General features: G+C 44.3%; 1 protein-coding gene across 12 annotated transcripts in view; it reads left to right on the top strand.

Moving 5' to 3' along the window:
* PPP2R2B (protein phosphatase 2 regulatory subunit Bbeta) overlaps positions 1-17838 on the top strand; it is a 456957-nt gene that overhangs the window by 167002 nt on the left and 272117 nt on the right. For 3 of the 12 annotated variants that reach the window (XM_047731088.1, XM_047731087.1, XM_047731089.1), the window contains one exon: positions 13015-13208. The exons of 7 other annotated variants lie outside the window; for them this stretch is intronic. In XM_047731088.1, the coding sequence (XP_047587044.1) occupies positions 13015-13208 (194 nt within the window). Of the gene's footprint in view, positions 1-12417; positions 13209-17838 lie in introns of those variants that run through there. 2 more of the 12 variants (XM_047731096.1, XM_047731090.1) reach the window with 2 other exon arrangements.

The following is a 17838-nucleotide window of genomic DNA, read 5'->3' as shown; positions in this document are numbered from 1 at the left end:
TCTTATGGTTTGTCTCCCTCTATGGTCCCATCTTGTTTCATTTTTTTCCCTCCATTCTCCCCACGAGATCATAAGATCAGAGAGATCATATGATAATTGTCTTTTTCTGATTGACTTATTTCACTTAGCATAATACCCTCCAGTTCCATCCACGTTATTGCAAATGGCAAGATTTCAGGGGTTTTGATGGCTGCATAGTATTCCATTGTATATATATACCACAGCTGCTTTATCCATTTATCTGTTGATGGACATCTAGGCTCTTTCCATAGTTTGGCTATTGTGCACATTGCCACTATAAACATTCAGGTGCACGTGCCCTTCAGATTACTACATCTATATCTTTAGGGTAGATACCCAGTAGTCTGCTCTCTGGGTCATAGAGTAGCTCTATTTTCAACTTTTTGAGGAACCTCCATACTATTTCCACAGTTACTGCACCAGCTTGCATTCCCACCAGCAGGGTAGGAAGGTTCCCCTTTCTCCATATCCTCACCAACATCTGTCTTGTTAATTTTAGCCATTCTGACTGGTGTCAGGTGGTATCTCATTGTGGTTTTGATTTGTATTTCCCTGATGCCGAGTGATGTTGAACACTTTTTCATTTGTCTGTTGGCCATCTGGATGTTAACAAATATTTGTTCATGTCCTCTGTCCATTTCTTGATTAGATTATTTGTTCTTTGGGTGTTGAGTTTGATAATTTCTTTATGGATTTTGGATACTATAGGGAGAGGGTAATTTGTGCTGATTCTATGTGAGCATACAGGCTTCCTTCCCAGACTTCTGCCTCTGAGGATGGATGGATGCCACCCCTCCTGCAGCTCCACCTGGCCCATCTCAGAGCAGAAAAAGGGAGAAAATGAGGATGAAGAAGAGTGTGGAGCTCTGTTACTTCAGTTTTGTTCATGGTGGGCCCCCATGACTTTTGAAAGACAGCAGTAGTCATTCCTGCCCTTGATAGTGACCTCAGAGTTCTGGGGAGTGAACAACTTAATCCCCAACAACTTTCAGTTTACCCTCTTAAGAAAAAGCAGTGTGTTTAAGAGAAAAGTGGAGGAGAGTCCCGTAGAGGGGTTAGCATGGGAGCCAGACACCGGGGTCCATGCTCGCGGTCTGTTGCTGGGGGAACTGGGCAAGTCAGTTCTTTGCCCTGGGCTCTAGTTTTCCCTTCAGCAAAATGGTAGGCTAGCCCTTATGGTCTGGAAGCCTCCTGTAGTATGAGACTTTCTTGGTATGGGCTTAGCCTTACCTAGAGTTAGCCAAACTGAAAAGAGCGGAGTTCCCAAGATTGTCCTCACTTCTGACATCATCTGCAAATGGTGGGTGGAGGGGGGCGGGTTTCAAAACTATCCTCCATTTCAATAATTTGCTAGGATTCATAGAACTCACAGAATGTTATTATATTTTGGTTACAATTTATTATAGGGAAAGGATACAGGTTAAAGTTAGCCAAAGGATGAGCAACAGGGTCGCTCAGTCAGTTAAGTGTCTGACCCTTGATTTTGGCTCAGATCATAATCTCAGGGTCATGAGATTGAATCCAAGCATCAGGGAGGGGGGCAGGAGGGGGAGTCTGCTTGGGATTATCTCTCCCTCTTCTTTTGTCCCTCCCTACCCCTGTGCGCGCGCGCGCACACACACACACACACACACACACACATATTCTCTAAATAAATAAATAAATGAATAAATGAGTAAATAAATAAAAATAAATAGGCAGCCAAAGGAACAGATGCATAGGACAGAGTCAGGGAGGGTTCCAAACTCAGAATTTGTCTTCAGAACACATTAACCTCCCTCCACTGATGTATGATAACACAGAGTATGCTAACCAGGGAAGCTTAACTAAGCCTGGTATTCGGAGTTTTTATTGGAGTTCAATTATATAAGCATGATTGATTGATTAATCAATTGCCCATACGGTTGAACTCCATCACCAGGTCAACCTTTGGCTTATGGCCCAAATCCTCCACCCTAAATCACCGGTCTTTTTGGTGTGGCCAGCCTGGCATTTAAACTGCTAAATGTGGCCACCCCCACTCTATAAACAAAGACATTGCTATGAGGTCTGACATACGTTACTTCCCAGAAGCCTAGAGCAAAAGCCAGGCCTCTCTTTGGGCAAGGCCAGATTTTTATAAGCATCCTAGATTTATTGTTCATTAAGATTCCCTCCTGATAGATCTTCACTATTAAGCGAACACACATTGACTCTTTTATTCTTTCAAAAGTCTTTAGAGTAACTAATCTGTGCCAGGCACTGTTGTAGGTGCCAGATAGAGAGCAAAGGACAAAAACATTCCTGTCTCCCTGGAAATTGGGTTCTACTGACATAAGACCAAAGCCAAATCAATAGATACTGTCAGGCAACAGTACACGGAGGGAGAGGACTGGGAGGGAGGGGTGCTATTTAATTTTATTTTCTATGGTGAGAGACGGTATCTCACAAAAATGGTCCTGGAGCTGACACCGGAATGAAGTCAAGTGTGGAGCTCTGCTGTTGTCTGAGGGAAGGCACAGGACCGAGAGAAGAGCAGATGAGGAGGTCCTGGGGTGGGAGTGCTCTTCCTGGTGTGTTTGGCAAACAGTAAAGACACCACCATGTCTCTGAGGGAGACGTAGGGAAGGGAGTTGAAACAAGAGTTGGTGGTGATTCAGGTAAAGAACAGGGAGGAAAAAAAAGAAAAAGAAAAAGGATAGAGCTATAGTTGGAGCCGAATCTTTCCAGCATTTTAAGAAAGTTTTACTCTGAATGTGTAGGAAGCCAATAAAGGGCTTTGAGCAGAAAAGTGACATGAAGTGATTTGCATTTAAAAGGACCATTCTGCCGGCTGCATAGAAACCATTCTGTAGGGGGCAAAGGAGGGATCACAGGCTTCTTAGAGTCTTGAAACAATCATGGTGATGGGAGATGGTAGTTGGCACTTGGTAGCAGCTAAGGAGGTAGTGAGAAGTGGTGGGTTCTGGATGTGTTTTGAAGTTAGAGCTGGCAGGAGTTGCGGATGGACTGAAAGGATGTGGGAAATGAGAGAGGAACCAAGCAACAGGAAGGGGGAGCAAGGATGGGGGGGCACTAGGGACTGAAGTGCCACATCTGCTGTGAGTGATACTAGTGTGGAGGTCAGAGGAGAGACTGATGCTCAAAATCCAAGTCATCGTGTGAGAGGTAAGCCGTGAGACTGGAGGAGGTCCCGTGAGATGGGACTGTGAATGGAGAAATCCAAGAACTTAGACCTCTAGGGTTTGTGCACATTTAGCCATCAAGCAGTGAGGAGGAACCTGCACATGCCCTGGAGAAGGAACGTGCACTGAGGTAGCAGGAGGATGGGGCAAGAGTGGTGCCCGGGGAATCAATGAGGAGAGTGTCAGGAAGGAGGAAGAGCTCAGCTGCACACACAAAACTATACCCACGTGGGTGTGAAAGGTAATGGTGTATCTAATTTAGCAAGTCTTCAGAAATTAATCCATTGAGGATGGGACCACAAAATTCTACTCTAATTCAATCTAAAACAATGAATCATTCTCAGATTCCTATCACTGTATCTTTACATTTCTCCACCTTTAGTGGCCCTAGGAGAGTCCAGAGAGTCAGCTGTGGAAATCCTTTTTTTTGGCAGTGACATCTGGCAATGTGGCTTCTTCTTCTAGCTGGAATTGAAGCCATAGGCTCAAACTAAACAGTTGATTGACCTATACGAGTGATAACTGTACTGAATTACACCTTTCTTGCTATTATATATTGTTATATAGTGTCATTTTAGCACTTTCAGAATCGGGTTCTTTTTTTTCCTCTCTTAGACTAGTTTACTGGTTTTAGGGGGAAATGTGGATTGAGTTCAATTATACTGTTCCATTTAACATATATGCGTGTGTGTGTGTGTGTGTGTGTGTGTGTGTATGTATATATATATGCACGTGTTTATTTTTTCCATATTCAGTTGGTATTTCTTGAACATAGTTGTGAGGCCTGTTACATTCATGTTGTTTATCTTGGTTTTAGCATGACATTCTTGTTCAAGTCTTTAGTAGATAAAAATCTCTCTTAGAAAAAATATAATAAAACACAAAAATATTTTGTGAATGGAATGAACTTTTTTCCCCCCTAAGATTTTCTTTATTTATTTGACAGAGAGTAAGTGAGCACCAGCTGGGGAGGAGTAGAGGGAGAGGGTAAAGTAGGCTCCCTGCTGACCAGAGAGCCCAGCATGGGGCCAGATCACAGGATCCTGGGATCATGGCCTCAGCTGAAGGCAGAGGCTTAACTGAATGAGCCACCCAGGCACCACGAATGGCACTTTTTGGAAAAGTTCCTCTGTACCTGTGCTGCCGCCACTACACACATGGGATTATTGAGCCCTAGAAATGTGACTGGCTCTGAGAGGTACCGTGTGTGTAAAGTATGCAGCAGATTTCAGAGACTTGGGATAAAAAAAAAAGTATAAATAGGTCAGTAATAATTTTATATTGATTATATATGTTGAAATCATAATATTTCTGATAGACTAAAGAAAATATTTTCTTTTCCCAAAAACCTTCTAAAACATTTAAAAAATATCATCAAAATTATTTTATCTGCTTCTTTTCACTTGCTAATGTAGTAGATTAAAAATTTTACAAGCATGGCCTGCATTACATTTCTATCAGACAGAGTTGTCGTTCTGTGCCTTTGGTACCATGTACATTTATATTGTGTCCTAATTTCCTCCTGAGCAGAAAATGACTATTAACCTTTCCAATACAAGGTTTCATCCAAAAAAAGTGTTTCATAACATTAAAAAAAAAAACCTTTAGGGATACTCCGTGAAGTATCCAACTCTTGATTTCAGCGCATGTCATGGTCTCAAGCTTGTGAGGTCGAGCCCCAGGGCTCTGCACTGGGCATAGAGCCTGCTTAAGATTCTCTCTCCATCCCTCTGCTCCTCCCCACCTTAAAAACATTTTTAAAATATTCTTATTAAAAAATAATACACGTTCTAAATTTTCTTTGACAAAAATATAAACAACAAAGATAACCACACATAACCACTGCATAGTATTTTTATATATGGATTTTGACATACACACACTTTTTTTTAATCAAGAAAGGGGAAACCAGAATATGCTGTTTTTTGACTTTTTAAAATAATATAACATAAATATCTATCCTTATCATTACATACCCTTACATTTTTTTGTACTCATATTAGACTAAAGAACATGATCTACTCCAAGAAGTAACAGTGGCTTTTGATAGCAGAGATTTTTTTTTTTTAATCCTTAGTAACAGCTTTATTGAGATCCTATACCGTAAAAATTCACTTTTTAAAAGCATACTGAAATCGGGGCACCTGGGTGGTTCAGTGGGTTAAAGCCTCGGCCTTTGGCTCAGGTCATGATCCCAAGGCCCTGGGATCGAGCCCCGAATCGGGCTCTCTGCTCGGCGGGGAGCCTGCTTCCTCCTCTCTCTCTACCTGCCTCTCTGCCTGCTTGTGATTTCTCGCTGTCAAATAAATAAATAAAAATCTTTAAAAAAAATAAAAATAAAAGCATACTGAAATTCAGTGGTGTTACTATATTCAGAGTTGTGCAACTTTTACCCTTACCTAACTTAGAACTTGTTTCATCACCCCAAAAAGAAACCCCCAAATCCATAAACATTCACTCCCATTCCCCCACCCAGCCCCTGGCAACCTCATCTTTCTGTCTCTGTGGATTTGCCCATTCTGAACATTTTCCATAAATGGAATCACCTAATATGTAGTGACATAACACGTAGTCTTCTGTGACTGGCTTCTTCCAATTAGTATGTTTTCAAGGTTGATCCATGTTTTAGCATGTGTCAGTACGTCATTCCTTCTTATAGCAGAATGATAATCCATTGTATGGATATATCACATTTCATCCATGTATCACCTGATGAGCATTTGGGTTGTTTCCACTTTGGAGCTTTTGTGGACCACAGTCACGAATATTCAGGTACAGGTTTTGGCGTAAAGACAGGTTTTCAGTTCTATTGTGTATATACCTAGAAGGGAAACTGCTGGGTCATATGGGCTGCTTTAACATTTTGAGGAACTGTCAGACTCTTTGTGACTGCCCCATTATACAACCCCACAAACAGCGTGCGAAGGTTCCCATTTTGCCACAACCTCACCAACACAGTAGTAAGTGGGTTTCAACTGGGAGACTATTATTCATTTCTAAGAGAGACAAACCGAAATCTAGAAAAGCGTGATTTCAGTACAGTGGCCTCAACCCACCCCAACACACACACACACACACACACACACACACACACACACACACGTGTACACACACATGTGAGTGTATGCAGTACCAGGCTCCTTTGGTTTGACTATGGTTATTTATCTCTAACACCCATGGAGGTTATAATAGTACTTTCCTTTTAAGGGCTCCTGTTAGAATTAAATGAGATAATGCTGGTAAAACCCTTTGCACAGCACCTGGTACATAATATATACTCAAACAAGTGTTAGCTACTAATGTTTTATCAATGGCCCAGTACTTTCCATTGTTTGCACACACCATAATTTGCCTAGCCAATTCTGTTGGACATTTGGGTTGTTTCCAGTTTTCTGTGATTCTAAACAATGCTCTGAGAGATAACCTTATGGGGGGCACCTGGGTGGCTCAGTGGGTTAAGCCTCTGCCTTTGGCTCAGGTCATGATCTCAGGGTTCTGGGATGGAGCCCCACATTGGGCTCTCTGCTCAGCAGGGAGCCTGCTCCCCCCCCCCCCACCACCTCTCTGCCTGCCTCTCTGCCTACTTGTGATTTCTCTCTGTCAAGTAAATAAATAAAATCTTTAAAAAAAAAAAAAAAAGAAAGAACCTTATGGCTAATTTTTTGCCCACATCTATGATGATTTTCTTAGGATATATTCCGTAAGTGTTATTGCTTGGTGCCTCTTAAAGAAATTTGAAAGATAATTCCCAATATATATTCTCATTTAAATTAGATGAAATTTTATTTTGAGAAATGTCATCAGAAACTAGATAATACCCCTTGGGTATTGCCGAAGGGGTTTTGTAAATCCTCACCATATACCAAATAAATATAAAGCAAATTGAAACTATCTTGAATAAGACAGCCTACCTAAATTTAACTCTAAAACCACTGAATGAGAAAAGGTACAAGAGGATATTTTCTCTCAGACTCTCAGATCTGGACTCTTAGATTTTTGTTCTTCTCTCATTGTATTAATATCCTAACAAGACACTTGGAAGAGTTATCAATGAAACCAGGCAGAGTGGATGTCTTTGTTTTGCATTTAGGCAAATCCAGAGCAAAAGTAAGGAGACAGTGGAGCTTGAACACTAGAAAAGGACGATTCATCGAGAATGGGCATGCGCTTGACATTCCTTATGTTGTCAGGACACTTACGGGGCAGTCTCTTCCAAGTCTGCCACAGCAATAGCACATCCAGCCTGGAAGGGATCAAACAAAGGCATCAGGTTTCCTCTGATGGATATGGGAAAGCTTCATGGTAAAGGTAGGATTTGAAGAGTCATTTAGCATGATGGCTCAAGTGTGGTTGGATGGTGGGATGCTCTGGAATTTGACACAGCTTGGGAGATTAAACACTGAGAACTGGAAAGAACTTTGCATAGATTACAGGGATGAGCAGGACGATACGGTGGCAACTATTGCATTTCTACTGGTGCGCTGCTAAATGTTTAACAATTGACTCTCCAAGCAAACAAAAACCCCAAAGCCCTGATTTATAAAGGGCTTTTAAAATTTTTCCATGATATAAATATCCAACCGTAGCAGATTTCAGATTCTAAGCTACCAACGTGATGTCCCTCACAGCAGAGCTGGAAATAGATGTGTATAATCGGCACGTTCAGCTCTCAATAGCCAGTACATGGCAGCTCCAGTGTCCACAGTTTCTTTGGATAAATTACTGTACTTGGATAATTGAAGGAGCATTTTACTCTGTGAAATCCATTAAGTATGCAGAATCTGGATTTAATACAACATTTTAAGAGCGAGATGTTTTGATTTCTTTTCCCAGGTTAAATGCCATGTTAAAGGTTCACTCGTGTGGTATATTACACGTTCTAGTGACATGCACAAAAAGGAATGGCGAAGCTTGCTGGAAACTCAGGAGATTACCCACTGAGCAGTCAACACATAAACCAGAGAGACAGTCATGCATTCAGTGCTTAGTGATGTTAGAGAGGGATTTCGGAGGATTCCACAATAGAGAAACATGATCAGGTCTGCATGAAGAGAGGGTCATCCTAATTCCACAGGACTTGATGGCTTCTAAAGGGCTTTTTGCAGGATGGTAAAATTTCATGTATCCAGTTTCTAGATTGCCAGTAGGACAAACCGATAGGGAGTAAAACTCCGGTTTCTAAGTCACTTGTGTTCACATAAATGATCTACTTGTAGTTCATCTGTCCCATTCTCTACTGGTGGAGGTGCACAGGAGCCACGGCTAGGGGGGAACTGACATTTTAGTGCTGAGCAATTAGGCTGCTCTGAAGCCACCCAGCAACACTCTCAAGTAGTTTCTATTATTTTCTTCTATTTCGCAAACACAGAGGCCCAGAGATGTTAAATTACTTGCCAAAGGTCATGACATTCACAAATGCCTGAGCTGGGACAAACCAGGACTGTCTCTGACCCCTAAAGCCTATATTAAGAATCTCCAGACTGGCTTAGGTCAAGGTTTTAATAAAATTGTAGATATTTAATGGGTTAATTGGACGGGATGAACTGCAAGGTTCCAGTATGGGCAGCACTGACCTAACTGGGGTGAGGGTAAATGGCAGTGTTGGGGGGAGGGGCCATGACAAGGGTGATAAAACAAGAATGTGTCTACGTGCCATCATGCTGAATTGTGTAACTTAAGAAGACTGTGTATATGTAACTGGCCTTTTTGTGTGTGTGAGTACAAGCCTGGATTGGGTCAGTCTTTCAGAGTGTCTTCTGCTGCCCCTCTTGTAGCTTATGACTTCCTTTCCATCAACTGTTAATTAGAGACACTAAGTGCCATGACAGCAGAAGCTGACTATACACTTTATGCACGGGTGTTGCTGAGTCTTCAGTCCTGTCCCGGTGGCTGACATAGTAGGTGCTTCAATATTTGTTCATTATTGATAGTGGTGATGATAGTAAATATTCAACAAGTAATAATAGTATCTTCTTTCCAGGATTATTCAATACATTATCTCATTAAATCCACACAATAGGGGCGCCTGGGTGGCTCAGTGGGTTAAGCCGCTGCCTTCGGCTCAGGTCATGATCTCAGGGTCCTGGGATCGAGTCCCGCATCGGGCTCTCTGCTCAGCGGGGAGCCTGCTTCCCTCTCTCTCTCTCTCTCTCTCTCTCTCTGCCTGCCTCTCCGTCTACTTGTGATCTCTGTCAAGTAAATAAATAAAATCTTTAAAAAAAAAAAATCCACACAATAACTCTATGAAGTAGATGCTATTCTTTCCCCTAATTTAGAGGTTTAAAAAATGTCTTAGGGGAATCTTGTAACTTACTCAAGGACACAATAGTAAGTGTCAGAAAATCAGCTGTGTTGGATATCAGAGCCTTAGCATTTAGCATTACGCTATAGTCTGTTGATTTATAATACATTTGTTGTATTTCTAAGAAAGCTCATTTTATCAAAATCAGAAGATAGAATTTCAGTTCTGTGATGAAAGGGACTCTGTTTTAACTGTATCCCCAGCACCAGAATAATTCTTGGCATATATTAAGCACTCAGTAAATATTCTTGGTACATATGCATACAGAAATGAGTAAGACAATTATTTCAATTGTAATAAACTTAAAAACTAGAAAATTACTGGCTCAGAACAGGTTTTGTTGTTGGGTATGGGGGATTTTTTTGGCAGGAATTTTAATAAGGATTGAGCTAGCAAACCTAAATATTACAAATATTTGTAATACTGAACACATCAGTAATTTATTCATTCATTGAAGAAATATTTATGTCTATTCAGCAAAGATAATTGAGTACCTACTAAGTGCCAGACATTTAATATCAGAGATATAGTAGGAATGGTTCATAATGATAAGGTAACAACTATTACAAAATTCAGTGAGCCATGAAGAGCAACGACAACAACAAAAAGATGTAGAGACAAAATTCTAGAGGAAGAGACTGCGGTATGATCAGGTGATGCCTCAGGGAAGTAGAGACGGTTGAGCTGAGATGCTGAAGAATGCCAGGAACATGAGGAAAGAGCATCAGTTGGCATGTACATATCTCAAAGGCTTTTGGAAAGAACTTGACATGTCGAGGCATAGAAAGAAGGTCAACAGGTCTTCTGAGAAATGGTCTCTATGGTCCTCTTACCACCACAGGATTGCACGGGGTTCTTTCATCCCCTGACCTCTTTCCTACACGTCATTGTGTTCAAGCACAAAGCCAACAGCCTTATTTTTCTTGGTTTTGATGCAGGGCCTGTCTCCCCATTGCTCGCAGTAGGAAAGAGTGGTCCACAAGGTTGAAACCTTGCAATCTCCTTACCCATGATGTATCTGTGTTGCCTGTACTGTTGAATATATGCAGGAGGGATGCTGCAGGAAACGTGAAAGGGAAAATTTAGTAAACCCCAGAAACTTAATCTATGGAGGGGACATTTCTCCCATTGGTTACAGTGGAAAGTTCCTCAAGCAGAGCCTGGCCAATGAGCCTGGGCTTACCCACTTCATCATGCTGCTCTGTTCCAATCTAGCCCACATTCCAGGAAGATAAGGGGAGGATTTCCAAACACGATTCCAAGGTCTCCTGTCACAAGTTAAGGTCATTTCGAAGGAAAACAAAATGTCTTCTTACCACTTTGAGAGGAACTTAGCTTTTCTCCCCTCTGCCCACCCTTCCCCATTTTGCTTAACAGCAAGGGAAGCTGAACTGTGTAACTACAGATGAGCTGACCACTGGAGCCTTGGTGATGGATACAGCTCATCGTGTGGAAGAGCCAGCTGTGAACCGATGCCGCGTGGATTCCATCCGTTACCAGAATTTCATTTGTGAAATTTGAACAAATAGTCAAACAAGTATGTTAAGACTTTTAACCACCAAGTGAGAATCAAATGGAATTTGTTGTAAGCTGATCTTCCCTTAAAAATTATATCAAAGACTATTTCTACTCTCTTCCTCTCACTTTCTGGAGATGGAATTAATGCCATTTTCCATCTGCCAGAAGCATCCACTCTTTGTGGAAATCGGATGGCAATTCCCAACCTCAGTTAAAAACTTGTTTTCCCATTTTTTTTGAACTTCAAATACTTCCTAAATTGCGTTAGCCGAAGCATTGTATGTATATAATTAACTCACAGGTCCCTCTGGGCTCATCTAGCTCAACTTGTGGAGCTTAACTGAGCAAGATGTCTGCTGATGTCTCTCCCTGCAGTGAAGCCCACTGAAATGAATACCTTCTACAAGAGGAAAACAGGGAAATAGCTTTTCCAATTTGGCTTTTTAGGGAGTTGGGTAGCTTCATAAATGATTTTATTGGTTTCATAAGGGTAGTGATCAAGTTTTCTTTTAAATACTGAATTTGCAATATGGGGAAACGTCAGGGGTGAGAATTCTGCATTTGCTTCCTAGATGAAGTAGGGAGGCAGGTCTCTTTTTTCTGTTTATTGGGTCTTTGAAAGCTCTTCAGGATAGCAGTGGCTCTCTGCGGGCACAGGGCTCCTGTGTCCCTTCCATGTTGGGAGGAGACGTAAGCCGTTCCTACAGTGCTATGTCTTCACAAGCAATACCTACAGGAGGGCCTGCTTCACTTGGTCCAAAACAAAGTGCACAGGGCTAGAGAAGGTGGACTTTTTCAGACTGACTGTGTGGTCTGGCTTCATAACTCAACCCTCTTGTTTCCCTCTGCCTGCGTAGACACAGACGCCTAGAATAGGAAGGGGATGTTGACTCCGTCTGGAATGGAGAAGTCATAGGTGGTCGCAGAAAAGTTCTGCTCCCCGTTCTGTTCCTAGCCCAGGAAGCTTCAATTAGGCTATGGCAGCCCTTCTTCCCATTCTCCCCTCTCTGAGGCTTCAAACCCCAGGCCTCGCCGTTGAACTTTATCAAGGGACCGCATACCTCACCCAAGGGTGAGCGAAAGGGACCCGAGTGTCGTCTTCCTGCCTACCCCAGGGGACCCACTTCTCTTCGCGGTCCTGAAGCGCAGATGTCCGGAGCAAGGCAGCGAGCTAGGGACTCTGGGGGCCCGAGTAAACGCCGGCCTTAGCTGCGTGGCACGGTTGGAGGGCGCTTGCCAGAGCGCCTCTCTGGTTTTCCCAGGAACCTGCCGGCTCGTTGCTTGCTGCCCAGGTGCCGGTTCGCGGCTGCGTGCGCCCCACTGCAGCAGAGAGCAGCCGTAGCTTCTGCCTCGGCCACCAGCGCTGCTGGGGAAGAGTCCTGGGGCTGCTGACGCGGTTGGGAGGAGCCTCGCCTTTAATGCACCAGCCGCCTCCAGCCTCCTTCTGCAGCAGCAGCAGCAGCAGCAGCGGCGGCAGCAGCTGCGAGTGCGCGCGTGTGGGTGTGAGGGTGAGTGCGCTGGCGCCGGCCGCAGCGCCCTGCCCAGCTCCCCGCCGCCTTCCTCGCCCCCGCCAGCCGGAGCCGCCCTCCCGTGGGACCAGCACCCTGCTCCCGGCCGGCCCAGCCCGAATCCGGCCCCTGCCATCTCGCCACTGCAGCTCGGGTCCAGAAAGGCACCATTTTGTCGCGGCCGCCCGCTCTCCCAGGGGGAGGAGGGACATTTTTTGCATTTTGGAGCGGCTGCCAACGTGGGGAACCTGTTGGGCATCTCCCCAGCCCCGCTTGTGAGCGCCTCCCGGGCTGCGGGCGGGCCCGGACCCCTCGGGGCACGGCGCATCTTGGCACCCGGAGGCAGCGGAGCCGGGCGCAGCATCCTCGCTGGGAATTGGAGCTGGAGTGAGCGCACCGCGGGAGGAGCCGCCGCAGCCTCGGAGATCCCGAGTGGAGGAGGTGACAGCTCCATTGCCGGGTTTTTATTTTTTTTCTCTCCGCCTCCCCGTCTCCTCCTCAGGCTCGGACCATGGTGCAGTCCCACCGGCTCCCCTGCCCCCCTCTCCTGTGAGACTGGCTGCGGGGAGGGATCATGGATACTTGTCTGCCGGCTTCTGGTTCCCACGCAAGTAAGCCTGCTGTCAATGGAGGAGGACATTGATACCCGCAAAATCAACAACAGTTTCCTGCGCGACCACAGCTATGCGACCGAAGGTAACGCCAGCCCCACCGCATTCCGCCGCTGGGGCCGGGCGCAAGTTGCGGATCGCTGGGCTCGGCGGGCAGCCGAGCGCCGAGTGGCGGAGACTCCTCCCGGCCGGGGGCTGGGGCGGGGGCTCGGCCCGCGGGGGCAGCGGCCGGTGCGCCCCACATCCACCCGGGCTCCGCGAGGCGAGCCCGGCGTTCAGCAGCAGGTGGACCCGGCGCCCACGGGAGTTAAAATGGCCCTCGGGGATCAGGCTTTGCAGGGTGGGGCTTCGGACTGGGAAAATGACCCCGTGAAGGCAGATGACCCCTCCCCCAAGACGTTTGACGGGATCTTGGAGGGGCAGAGAAGAAAGGGCCCCAGTCGGATCCGAGGTCCTCCCCCCCCCCCCCCCCAATCCTGACGGAATGATGTTGTGTCTCTCCGTGGCGGCAGGGAGGGCATGGTTTCATTTCCTGCCGGTCTATCACCCCGTCCAGGTTACCTGCTCAGACAATCAGAACCCCAAAAGGCCCTTTGCAAAAGGGCTAGCTAGCCCTTCTCCCCTTGGAAGTGCATTAGCAAGAAATCAAAAGGTAGCTGGGGAGACGGCGTTCCAGCAGCGAGCGAACGAGTCTGACACGTGGGGCCAGCAATGCGATCAGTGGGGCCTTTAAAATCACCATTATGAATTCTGCAGCAGTAGTTTCTGCTGAATCAACAGCCAGCAGAAAGCAAGAGGGTTCAGTAAGCCGAGCTTTGCCAAGAGGTGAAATTGTCGTGGCGCTCTCTCTCTCGCTCTCTCTCCCCGCTTGTTCTGACGTTAGCAGGCAGGCAGGGAAAGTCAGCAGGTGGAATCTCATTCTGCCTTTTGTGTGTGAATAGAGAGTAGAGGCATTTTTTTTCAAATGCCAAAACTTTTGCATTTTTGCTTTCATTTTCTACCTGTAGGCCCTTATCCTTAACCACTCATATAAAGTGTTGCATTATCATGTTGTAACGTCCACGTGAGAAAATGTGTGTGAAAATGCTTGAGGAAAACAGTGCACGTATGTTAATTTAAGACAATTCTTGGTGCTCTTGGATACTAAAATTTTTATAATCTTTAATCAAATCAAGACTCATAGAAAAATGTGATGGGGTTGGGGTAGTAGAAGAGTTCAAACTCTGAAAGAGAAAAAAAAGATACAATATGGGGGCAAAGGTGGCATCGTCTACAAACATCCCGGTAAGTTTTAGGTAATAAAGAATGCCCCGTGCTATTGAAAACAGATTCTTCATTTATCATCATTATTGGAGAGTGTCCAGCCTAATGAGTCCATGGTGCTAGACAGATTAAGCAGACCTGTATGAGCTCTGCCATTCAGGAGCTTAGAGATGGCTTTTAAGAGATGTTCAGCCTGTCCCTCCCCCATACAGACACCATACTTGCCGAGTCTTTTCATTTGCAGGATGACAGGGTGGTTATAAGATGTTCCTTCTTGGTCTCAAGTGCTTCGTCACTGACTCGGTTACCAGGTAGATTAGGGCTAGCTCCATGTCTGAGCATGTCATCCAAGAGAGAAGTTGGCCTTGGGTCTATTGGTTTTTCTGGGTGATTCTTCTTTCTGTTTGTGACAACAAAGAAAGAGGGCCGCCTTCATGTTTTCTTCTAGATTGCATTATGCCTCCAAGCGCAGGCACAGGAAACTTACTGAGCTGGGAAGATGGGCAAATTGGGGCCGTGTGAATGGGAGTATCATCCCTAGAATGAAGGAGTGAATTAAATATGGAATTCCTTAGTTCTTTGGGGGCTCCAGGCACTACCCTGATCTTTGGTCCTTTCTTACGGCATTTTTATAAACTCTGATTCTGGGTAAAATAACTGAGTTCGTGTAGTCAAAAAAGAGGCATGAGTTTATAGCAGACCGCTCTCGAAAATCTTTCTGTCTGAATCAACCTCTCAGAATGTTCCACCTCTCATATATACACACCACACTGGAAACTAAACAAAACCTTTATTTCCCAGTATGCCTTCAGGTATCTTTACCTGATCTTATTGAAAATCTGGGAAGAAGGGGAAAAAAATGCAACTCAGACAGAGTAAATAGCAGAAGTTGGGTACAGCAGGAAGTTCTCTATGGTCTTAATCTGTTCACTTAGGGAACATTCATGTGTGGCTGGCCACAGGGGCAAGAATCCATCCTCTCTCTTCTGATGAATACCTTGGAAGTGCCAAGTACACCTTGAAATGTCACCAGATCAAAATAGTATTTGTTAAAATCCTCTTTGTTGAGGGCTTGCCTCAGAAGTACCCTTCTCCTTTATTGACTTAAATCCATTTTCTCTTAAACCTGACCTTAGATTCTAGGTCCTTCTACAGACTTTGCTTTGCTTTTTGTCTTCCTTGATATTTCGGCATTTTTCTACCTGGCCAGATAGGTCAAGGGTTTTTTTGTTTGTTTGTTTGTTTTTCCTCCCAAATCTCCTTCACATTTATCTCTAAAATTTGCTTTGCTTTGCTTTGCTCAGATCATTCCACACTGCAGTATTCTATTTAAAGCTGAAAGGTTTTTGCTGTGTAGTTAGTGTGAAGGACTCTAAGCTCAATTTGCATCGTAAGTGGTAGCTGCAGGCAAGTTTAGCCAGCTAAGAGCAATGCAAATGTGAAAGGACACTTTTACCAAGCTCTTCTCTCTTATTTTCTCTCCCTCTCTCCTCTCCTCCGCCCTTTCTCCTCCACCAACACCCCCTCCTTCCATCCCCTCCTTTCCCTACCCAACGCCCCCACCACCACCACAGGGAAGAAAAAGAACACATGATGTATATTTATTAAAGACATTTCCTATGAATCTTCTTTTATTCTGAGCATCAAAGTTACCACCCTCCTCGATCTTTTTCTTTTCTCCCTTTTTCAAGTTATCATCTTGGAGCATCTTCTGTTTCTCATGTCATTGCTGAGCTTTTTAAATATAGCATTCCAATATCTCCATGTCCTGCTAACTGAATGCTATTAGCATTTGCAAATAAAGAAAGTGGTCAACTGAGGCCCACAGATGTTGCTAATTTGTGAGGGTCACACAATGAGGGAAGAGTTTGCCTTCAAACTGGAGACCGTTTGAAGCATGTGGTCTTCCGCTAAGAAATTCTGCGCTGCCTCATTTTCCTTCCTTCAATCATTAGTTCCTGTTAGGAGGAAGACCACTATGGTGTTATCTTCATGTATAAATTGTCTTCTTATCTGGGGTCAAATTCTTGGCAGGGATCATTTGGACATGTGTATATGGGAGTAGATATGGCGAAAAGTGGGGTTGGAATGACTACAGAAATAAAGTCAACACAATGTTTTTACTGGCTTTTTCAGGTATGGAACTCTGGGGGTCCTAACCAAGGCTTCATCTCTCAAATCTTTCTGATCTCTCAGTGGACTTCTTTATTTTCAGACTTAGAACTGACCAAAACCCTCTCTCCATTAGGGCAGTTTGAGAGTTTTCTACACTGATCTTCCCACTCTTCCGTGAGGCCACAGACAGAATAAATGTTTTTCCTAGCTGAGTTTACAGGAATGGCAATCTGGTTTGAAGAGGAAGTCAGAGAACATGTTTTTTGTTGTTTTGTTGTTGTTGTTTTTAAAGATTTTATTTATTTATTTGACAGAGAGAGACACAGAGAGGGAACACAAGCAGGGGGAGCGAGAGAGGGGAGTCAGGCTCCTTGCTGGACAGGCAGCCCAACTCCGGCTCCATCCCAGGACCCTGGGATCATGACCTGAGCTGATGGCAAATGCTTAATGACTGAGCCATCCAGGCGCTTCGGGAGAACATGCTTTAAAATAACTACTCTGTTCTCAATTTCCTTGGCTGTAAAATGGGAATAACAATAGAACGTACCACAGCAAAAAAAATTGATACAGGAAAAGCACTCAAGACAGTGCCTAATGAAAAAGCTGGACCTCAGTAAATGCCCTCAGTACAGTACAGGCACATTTGCATAGCAGACACACATTTTCCTTGGATCCTGTCTTGACTGGGTATGGTCTTGAGGGGAATGGCTAGTGGAGATGGGAGAGAAGTCACTAAAACCTACCAGTCTCCTCTTTGTTAGCGAATCAGCCATGGATCTTGCCATTTAGTTACTTGCTTTAGTGTCCTTGCTGGTTACATTCTGGCAGTGAATAAGTTCCATCTTCTCCTTTAAAAAACCTGTACTACTTACACAATAGAGGAAGAATGAATTTATTATTCCATGATTTATGATTATATTATTATTATTACATAATTATTGATTCATTCTGCCTTTAATTCCTTCAACAAATATTAGCTGACTTTCTGCAGAGGTGATCCAGCATGGTCCAATACAGACGTGGTATCAGGCTGGCGCAGGAGGCAGACATCAAAGAATTTGGCAAATAAATATGTAATTACCAGTGGTGATAAGTGACATTCAGGAAAAGCATGGGGTGCCTCTAGATCATATATAAGGCAGGAAGGGGGATCTAATTTAGTCTGGGGGACCAGAGGCAGCCTCTCTGAGAAAGTTTTAAGTTGAGAACTAAAGGATCAGTCAGAAATTAACAAGAGGTGAAGACAATTCAGGTAGAAGGGACAACAGGTATAAAGCCCAGAGATTTAAAATTGTGTGGCTGATTTGAAGAATAGAAAGCTGCCTGTGGGATATAGG

This window comes from Lutra lutra, chromosome 5, assembly GCF_902655055.1.
Source record: "Lutra lutra chromosome 5, mLutLut1.2, whole genome shotgun sequence".
Lineage (NCBI taxonomy): Eukaryota > Metazoa > Chordata > Mammalia > Carnivora > Mustelidae > Lutra > Lutra lutra.
This window is presented reverse-complemented; position numbering and strand designations above follow the sequence as displayed.